Here is a 10,005-nt window from a genome sequence, read left to right as displayed (position 1 = left end):
TTCCTGCCTCCACAGGAAGCTAGTAACTGAGTCAGGACCACAAAGGTAACAGGATTCATTCAAACATACTCATCCAGTCAGAGAGACCAATGAGGAGCCAGTCACTTCACTTTGTGCTCATGCTAACAGACTGTTAACAGACAGAAGTATCCAACTGTTGGGTTTTTCCAGAAGCTCTATTGATCTGTGGTGACTCTCAGTGACCCTGCTGGTTCTCCGTGGAAGCGTCTGTGCTTGTGAATGAACAGCCGAGTGAAAGAGAGATGGGCAGAGTCAGGACATGACACACACTCTGGTTACAGAAACGGCACATGACAAGTGTGGGCTGCTGCCAAACGTTGGCCTACGATGAGGCGCCATTCAAGTCAACCCTGAAATAAGAAAGGACGGAAAAATAAATGTAGTTAATATATATATATATATATATTTATTCTTGACTATTATTTCAGAGGAAGCATTGTTGTGTTGTGTCTTTTATTTTAGCTGAATAAGGAGATAGATATCACAAATCACAGGTAGTAAAATCATCACAGCCTCTTCTCCTGGTGCTTGGCTGGAGTTATTTTTAGTGCCGCCTACTAAATCCAGGAGCCATAGTACAGCAGATCAGAAGATCGAGAGACTCATAATTCAAAACTCCAGGTAGGTTCACGGGTAAAAAATCCATTCATTCACTTGGCTCCACGTCTAAGGGTCAAACAGATCAGTAACCGAGTTAAGACATGAGGCCTATGTGTGTGTGCGTCAGAGGCCTGTGTTTTGACTAGATTCCAGAGTCCTTCAGACCAGTGACATTTTATCTCACAGAGACCTCATTTCCTCCGTTCACTGGGTGACAACATTCCGCAGGTTAACAACATGCTCCAAGCTAGACCTCTGTGTCCCCGTCCCGCATGCCAGCAGAGCTCCATGAGAACTGTGTCTGGACTCCCAATGTGTTTCCCTGAATGGCTTACAGCTCTCAGGTAGCAGGTTTGCGAAAGCATGGAGGATGTTGTTTAGTTAACAGGGAAACGTTCTATCACAGGAATATTTGCGATGCAAATGTAGAGGAACAGCCTGTGTACCTTCACCGATGCCGGCAGGTACTTGACTTCCTGGCTGCAGGGCTGGGGCTGTGACTCATGTTGACACTGACGCAGTGAAAGTGAGTTTTGCCTCTTATTGGTCTCCCGGATGTGTCTTTGGGGCAAGTGAGTTTTATCAGAGGGCGTAGGAAAAAAGCGCGATAAAGCAAGTAAGGTCTGAACCTGAAATTGAGAAACAAATTTTCAGGTTCCCCGGCTGGAGCTGGGAGGCAGGGAGGCTAAATCTATGGACGTCACCAACATGTAGTCATTTTGTTTACAAGTGAGCGGGAGTCGAAACACCACGCTGAGAGGGCTGCACTCTGGCTCGGGAGTGTCTCAGGATTCTTTGGGAATAGAAGCAAAAATAGCACGTTCACTAGTACAATGAGCTATCTGTGAAATGAGCCTTATATGGATAGAATAGTAAAATAACATAATAAAATAACAATTAGCAATACACAATGCACATACAACCTGGCTATATATATATATATATATATATATATATATATATATATATATATATATATATATATATATATATAGATATATATATATATATAGATAGATATATATATATAGATAGATAGATAGATAGATAGATAGATAGATAGGTAGATAGATAGATGTTGCTATTTCACTATTTAAATGTCTATACTGTATTTCTATATGTCTATATCTCGAATTTTGAAATCTTCCCACCCGGTGTTCACGTTGATGCCGCTCCTGTGCTGTGTTTACGTTTAAAACCGACTGATATGAGAACGCAGCGCTTGAGCGAAGACTCCAGGTCCTTTCGTTGACCGTTGAGTAAGCTGTGATCCGCTCCGGGTTTTCCGGGGGACCGCATGCGGCCAGGCTGAGGTGACTGGCAGGACTTGTTTACTGGTGAGAGACTCGGAGAGAGAGAGACGGAGAACCTGAGGGAGAGCAGTCACCGATCGCTACGGGAATCCAAGTTTTTATACTTGTCCCGTCTTTCTATGTCTTTGTGCGACCCCTTAGCTGCTTCGCGTGAGACTGCCGGACCCGGTTTCGCGTGCGCTCCTTCCTGCATTTTGAACTCAGCGATTGACCGCGGGTTTGTTTTGGATTAGCTTGCTAGCGTTAGCTGTTTTCCCCCATCAGCTAACGTTCATCCGAGAAAAAGACAGGCGGCGTGGTGGACTTTTCCTCGCTTCGTACCCACGCGTGGACCGTACGCTGCCGCTTTTCCCAGCCAGCTCACATCCCGGCTCGGATCCAGACTAGTGAGCACCACCGTCCAACTTGTTCTTTGTTTTCTTTCGCTCGTTTTTATGCCGTTTTGTGCGTGTTGGCTGGCCGGCGGCGTGGTGGAGCTCCGAGTTCACTGGAAGGTCGAGGTGGAGAACGCTCCAGCTCTGTATCCTGGACGCAGGGTTTTTCCCGGACCTGCTTAAAAAGACGATCTCTGGAGCCCACTAAGACCCGAGTATCGTCCGTGAACCTGTGGACTGGATAGAGGGAGCCAATCCTGCTGAGACCCACAACTGTGACCCACGCGTGTTGGATAAATAGCCACGTTTTTAATCTACAGTGCACCCGCTTGTGATTCTCAATGGATCCCCCGTACACCCTGGAGGGACCTCCAAACTAGCCCCGGATATATTGTCTCTGCCACCACCGACTGATCGATTGCAACGTCAGCACACAGCAGATGGACGTGGACTGTCAGCTTCACGTATGGAAAATGAAGATTCCTACACGCACGTGTGCTGCTAGAAGTGAAGATCACGTTATTTAGTGGTCCGAGTTTCACTCACCGCACCTGAACACAGGCACTTGACAGGGAAGCCTCGTATCCCCCCCACCCGAGTGGGAGTCAAGACTTCTGAATCTCAGCCTGATTGTTTTTTTTATCTATATATTTTCTTTGAAAAGAAAAAAAAAAACAGTTGACAGCTGATTTTTTTTGTGTTTTTTTTTTTTTTTTTTTTTTTAAACCGAGGAGCTCATTTTCTAACCAAGATGAGGTGGACGATGAACCTGCGAGCACAAATGGTGTTTTTCATCATTTGCACTTGTGTTATTTACAAGTGTGGACTTACCAACGGAGAAAGTGAGTATTGCAATATCTATATTTTATACTTGATTGCATTTTGATTTATTTGATTTAGATCATATTGCAGTCGTCTTAACATTGTTTACAGCATGTCGATTGAAATTCATGTATGCAGTCGTGAGTAACACTATTCAAATGGATATAGGAATAAATTAATAATCTACGGCGGAAAATTTGCACTTTTTGACGCTGACGAAAATATAAACAGGCGACGTATTGGCGCGCATGCGCAGAAAGCGACCCGAGCTCATGTCGGTGGTGAATTTGGGTTACGGGCTGCTACTGTAAGTCTGATCATCGGACGGAGATGTGTCTCCAGCCCCGATATCCAGGGACTCACAGAGCTCCGTGTGGTCGCCTCAGCCCCGGGGACAGTCCAGGGGCTGTGACTGGGCGAGGGTGGCCTGCTGCAGCGCGTCTACACTGGGAGCAGCAGGATGAGCCCGGAGAGAGCGCTAGGCCTCTCATGGCGACTCTCACACACCCAACAACAACAACAACAACAACAACTCTGCCGCCGCTCAGCCACTCGAACGTAAACAAATTAGCCGCTTAAGAAGCATCTTGACTGGCGCGGTATTAGTCCACGGTCGCTGCGTGGCAGAGTATATATACGAACGTTGTTTTTATCAATGACTCCACGCGTTACAGTCGAGTCATGACGTGTAATCCAAATAGTGCAGATGGTTAATGATCCTGGCGTAAACTTTGTAATCACTTTGCGTGTCTGGCAGATTTGTGTAGCGGCTCGTGTTGTTCAAGTCATGCTAGTTTATGCCTCATAGTCTAGTTCATATATTACTTGCGTTTTGTTCAGCTTGTCAGATTTTACTTCGCATTGCCCTTGTTTTCTATCACTATTGAACATTTCTGTTTCAGACTGTTTGAGCAATTTTTATTGGATCTGATATGAACGAAGGTCAATATTGACGTGTTCACCGTACCAGCTATGTTTTTATACTTCAAAAGTCAAACACATATATCTCTATATATCTCTTCATCATCCACAAAATAAGGATTTTTTTTACCAATAATGTCTCAACAATTTTGTACCAAGTTGAATACAGATTTACAAAACATTAGGTTGCAATCTTGCTTCCCTTTCTTTTTCAAAAGCCTATACTTTATATATCTAAATATCTAATGGGTTTAGCGTGTGATAAGACTTGTGGGACAAATGAAGGACATCTGATCTTTTTATTTTCTGGTACTGGAACACATCTAGAGGAAAACAGAATGATTATGTTTTTTTTCAGTTACCTTGTTAGATTTGAATAAATTATTTAATGTTCAGAGTGAAATAGAAACACATGTCCTTTTTCCTCCAAAGTTGGTAATGGTTTTCCTGCAATTCTACAGTAGTTTTATTCAATATATTGGATTGGAAATACGTTTCAATGTTTGGTTTGGTTATTGCAGTTGAACAGATCGATGTGATTTTAAGGGTAATCTTGTGTATAAAGAGTGTTCTTCATCATCAAAAAACATGTGCAGGAGTGGTGTGCAGAAATGAATAATAAGCGCTTTGTGTGTCTGAAGCAAACACGTACATTTGCAGTCTACATGCTGTAGGAGCCAAAATGGCTCCTGGTTGCCAGGTTCAAAGGAAATGTTCTGGCCATTTTACACAGGTCATGTATGCAGACAGAACAGAGGCCCATGGAAGGGTCTTATGAGACTGGGCCGCCCGCACCCCTCCTCCCATCTTGTTCCTCCTGTTGTTCTGTACCTGTGTGTCTCGATTCACACAGTTTTCTGGGAAGTGCCCGTTTTTGGCACGTGGAAGATGATGTTGATGCCTGAGGGCGGTTGTAGAGGCAACAGCCAAAATGCTTTGAATATTTCATTCTGAACACACATGCCGCTTGACATCTTCAGTCATGGGAGGAGACGACCACTTCTGATATGTGACAGTGATCTTCTGACTCAGCCTTGGAGAATGCTGTAAAGGCTTTTAATAAGGTGTCAGTTCATTTTGACAGCCCTGTTTGTCGCGCTTATCGGCAAACTGTTTTTCTGAAGTAATTGCTGAGCTGTCTCTTGGTCCGACGTGAAAAACAAGTTGTGCAATTGGGAGCTGGGCCCCCTTCATGTTCCTCTCAGGCTTGTAAGCACAGCTCTGCCGGGGAGGGACGGTGTATCCCTGCACATGTATGTATTCACAAGACGTTCTGTATGTTTTCCACCGTCTTAGCTTCTGTAAACTTCTACCGCATTCTGACCGCGGCAGAGTGGCAAAGTTTTCTCGACAACTTCCACTACGTCTCCTGTGATAGTCCAGCTCCCCTGGATATATTTAGGCTGTTTAATTGGGCAGAAATGTTAAAAGCATTCACCGTTTGCGTGGGAAGTCTTTTTGGATCGCGAGGAGCTCTTCGTTTTCTGACACTGCCATGGATGTTGTGGTATGTGTTTGAAGTGGCCCACCGGGAAGGTGCCTGTTCCCGTCCCACCATGTGTGCACGTCCGTCAGTGTGTGCCCTGGCCTCCATGTGCTGTCTGCACCATCTCATCTCTCAGCCCCTGACCGGCCCACTTCCTTCCGGACAATGCATGTTTTCCTATGTGTCTGCATGGGGCTGCACATGAGAACAGTTTGTTCTCAAACACATGGCTCAAGAGTGGGCAGGGTGTTAGCTGCACTAGCTAGATAGCTGCTTTCCCCTCCCCATTCTCACAAATGTGCGCACACGTCCGACTCATTGAAGTTACTCCACTGTCTTTATTTTTTAAGGAAATAATCCAGAAAGATTAAAAAATTTCCTAGTGTTTTTCATGGTCTCACATGACGGCACAGATGACCAACTTGTTCCTTAGTCTGGCACCAGTCAGACTTTTAAATACATGTTTCCAGCACAGTCGGATTGAATTTCTCCTTGTGGGACCAGGCTACCTAATTGGTTACTAGCGTGAATAAGCCTGCATATGACATGTATTTTAAAGAGCAGACCTGTTGATCTGCGCTCTGTTACCTTTTAAGGTGACTTGGAAGAACACAGAAGAGCACATTTTACATCCTTAATGGGCCTCCTTAAAAGGCGGAGTCCTCAACTATTGGCAAGAAAGGCCAGACATTGTCATACTCCTCTTTAAGTTGACAAAAACAGTTGAAACACTGGGAGGAGCACAAGGTTGCCCTTGCTTTCTTCCCATCAATATCAGCGTCCTTCCATGCAGATGTGATTAACCATGAGTTTTTGCCTGAAAACAAATATGGCGCCCGATGGCATGAGAATCTGTGAATTCCGATAAAATTCCGCAAACTCCTGGGAAGAAACCAGTTTGACAGCACTACGATTAGGGCACTATACAGGGATTAATGATCAGAAATTTAGGGCGTCCCCAGAACACCCCTCTTGCTAAAAAGCCTGGTATTCTGTATAGACAACTTCTGGTGCCCTGTAGATGAATCTAAAAACGCTCATTCTTCAACTATCTAGTGAAGAATGCACTCGGACTGTGACAAAGTGTTGTTGAAAGTATGTAATGAGTGTGGTTTTGACTACTGAAATGTGCGTTTACACTTGCTGAGTAGCCAACAGACACCAGGATCTTGAAGTCAGGCTTCAGCAGATCGGTTACACTTTACACCAATATGTACGTCTATAGGAAATCAGTTGTTTTGAGACCGATACTCGTATTGCTTTCAACTGGCCGATGTCTGTTTTTGCTCTCCCAGTCAACTTTACATTGGCAGCTCATGATGGGACAAACAAACACTGGCTGACCTTTGACTTCAGTTAGATAATCCTTTCAAGTAAACACCTGTGCTGCACATATACTGGTTTCTGCTCTGTTAACTCTTTCTCTGAAATATATAAAGTTTAATAAGACAATCATGTTGATTTGGTTCTTACTTCTTTAGTGTCTTTTACTTATTCTATTGAGAATCAGGCTCAAGTATAGGTCCAAATTCTAACTCTACCTGTTGCAGTTCAGGCTGTAGGATATCTGGATGAGTTGAAATTTCTTATAAAATGGATTACTACATATTTGAAACAGTGAACTCATTTACACTCTGCAATAAAATGTAATCCGACATAATCTCTCATATGAAATATCTGCGTTCTGAGCGTAAGAATACAAACCTCTTTTATGGTTACATTTCCTTTATTTGTTATGGCATGTAGTTTGCATATAAAAATACACTATGATGAAATAGTGAAGTCTTTGCAGTAATGAGGCTTGTTTTCACACAATATCCAATGTTGTAGAAGCTCAGGAAATGCTGGAAAAACCTTGGGCTTGTCACAGTAGAACACGTAATAGTTCCAGTACATCTAGTCTGGAATTGGTTTGTGTTCTCCAATCTTAACAGAGTTCAGCACAGACAAGTGTAGGGAGAAATCTAGGGGTACCAGACCTGACTGGAGCCGTACAAAGCAGATATAGTGCTTTTGATGAACCACCTGCAAAAAATGTGAATGTATAATCATTAAAAACATGGCTACAAGCTGGCAAGTCATGCATCAGTCGCAACCCACTTCCATTACGATCAGCGGTTGATTGTGGCTTGCTACAAACAGGCTCCATTGATTCTGTAAAAGTACAATTTTATACCTTCCTTTGGGACTTTCCCCCTGATAATTAAAGTCTCTGTTCACACACCAATATTGAGTACAATGAGTCGTATATACCTAAAAGATAGCGTGCATCATGAGCGCTGGCGCGTGACTTCCAAATCTTTTACACAGTGAAACAATAAAACGCTTTCAACCAAATGAAAGTGACTGCTTTGAATATTGTGTTTTGCTGTGTATTGTTTTCTATCAATGCACCTGAGGGCTTCCTCAATTGCCATTTGTGTTACCCTACCCTCTGCTCATTGGACTGAAAAGTTGTGTATCAAGGAGACACTGCCGCTTACGCCATGCTGCAACTATTTAATATGATAGTTCATGTTGCCTTTTGGGTCAGTGACTTCACCCAGCAGAACCAGACGGAGGACGTTCTATCATACAGTTATCAACAAATATGTGGGGCCACAGATAGAGTTATCACTGTGGGAATTAGAAAAATCTCATATTCCGTGTTCAAAACCTCAAGGGATGATGAGCCTCTTTTAGAACCTGCACAGTTTATAATACTGTATACACACTGGTGCTGTCCTTTACTCCTCACCAATGAATCATGTGATGCTTGTAAATAATTGAAGATCTCATAGTCCCCTCCCAATTTTTTGTTTAGTACTGTTGGCATTCATTATTTTGTAGCTGTGCCGAACACAGATCAGTGTGAGGGTTCTCAGAAGTACCTTCTCCGTTTGTGTGTCTCTGTTCGACAGCCTGCAGTGGCTGGTAAATGACCCCGATGGGTTCAAATGTATTTTGAGGACTGTCATATGACTTAGAAGTGGTCTTTTGACACACAGCCCTGCGACTGCTTGCTGGTTGTCACTTTACGACACACTCACAAAGACTCAATGTTTTTACAAGATACTCTGCGTTCTTTATATACAGCACGTCCACATACACGTCCCGCTGTCTTCCCATGCCCTGGCAATTAATGACCATTGATAGAGGTTTACACTGAGCCCACACCGAGTCTTCACCCAGATTTACATTCCAGCAGCATGAGTAACACATGTTGCTAGTCGGGTCGGAAATGTTGGTCGAACTTTTTTATTTTAGGAGAGGAATGGCCTCTAGCTTTGAAATGCAGGCCAAGGATTAGCCCTTCAAGGAAGCTGCCGGTATAGAATATAATGATCTTTATATGCTGCCAAATACTGTATATCCGCACAGGCTTTGGCTTCAATTGGTGTTGTTCAATCGAATAAATCCTCCAATGTACTTTTGATAGTGCTTTTCACTCGACGGTAGGAAACTAGCCCCCGCAGCAGGTGAGTCAGTACTTAAAATATGAATTTTGGTCACGACATGTAATGGACAGGTGGTGTAGTCCAAAGGGGACACACAGGACACTGTTGTGTGTCACAGATTCTCTGAGCAGTCTTTAATTTTTGTAGTCTCTCCTGTTGCTACTTCCTATCCTCCCTATCACTCCTTCTCCTTTCTCTCTCTATGTCCTTGTATGCTTTTCTGTTGCAGGGCAAGTGGGTTCATTCTCATCTACTGATTTGTTTTTCTTTCACACTGCAGATGTGCACGGACACACACACATGTGCATGTTTGTCTTTCTAGCTTAGTGAGGACCATCGTTGACATACATTGGTATGATGCTTTCCCCAGCCGCTCCCCCTAAACCTAACCATCTAAAACAAATATTTTGTAGTTTTAACCCTCAAAATAGGCCTTGACAAAGTGAGGATCGGCCAAAATGTTAAAAACTCATACAGGTTCTCACAAAGACAGAAGTACAAGAACAAACACACACACACACACACACACACACACACACACAAGGGTACACACGCGTATATGCATGCGCACACATACACACCTAATCCTCTCCTGTATGGGGTGGGAAGGCCTCTTCTTTCAAGCCTTTTAAAGGTGTGAACGCCATCCATTTGACACCTTTCTCACAACGACTCTCTCCCCTTCCTTTATGGTTTTTGCTCTGCTTTTAAACCTGCTTTCCCCAGCTGGGCAGAGATGATGCTTTACACATACACCTGCCCAGCCGTGAGCATCCTGCTGACTTTCTCACTGTGATGAATAGCTGACCTGTTTGACCCAACCTGGTGAGGGAATCATTCTGATCATTGTTTGTTGATGATATTGGTACCAGAACCTTTTTGTGGATGAAATCGTTCCCATCCATTTTCACACAGCAGGAACTAGAAACTAAGTGGTTCCTAGTATACAGGTTTCTTTTAGCTAGGATTTTGAAACAGCGTGGCCACAGACCCAACCCCAGCCCATTCCCCACCTGACACCCCAGGTCATC

General features: G+C 43.7%; 1 protein-coding gene across 1 annotated transcript in view; it reads left to right on the top strand.

Annotated features, from left to right (window-relative positions):
• Positions 1–1,958: 1,958 nt before the first annotated feature.
• Positions 1,959–10,005, top strand: part of insrb (insulin receptor b) — a 54,089-nt gene continuing 46,042 nt past the window's right edge. The window contains exon 1 of the mRNA XM_053854806.1: positions 1,959–3,150. Coding sequence (XP_053710781.1) covers positions 3,060–3,150 — 91 coding nt within the window. The 5' untranslated portion in view covers positions 1,959–3,059. The remainder of the gene's footprint in view (positions 3,151–10,005) is intronic.

The sequence above is a fragment of the Synchiropus splendidus genome, chromosome 1 (assembly GCF_027744825.2).
Source record: "Synchiropus splendidus isolate RoL2022-P1 chromosome 1, RoL_Sspl_1.0, whole genome shotgun sequence".
Classification (NCBI taxonomy): domain Eukaryota; kingdom Metazoa; phylum Chordata; class Actinopteri; order Syngnathiformes; family Callionymidae; genus Synchiropus; species Synchiropus splendidus.
The sequence above is the reverse complement of the archived record's forward strand: the minus strand, read 5'-3'. Positions and strand labels throughout refer to the sequence as shown.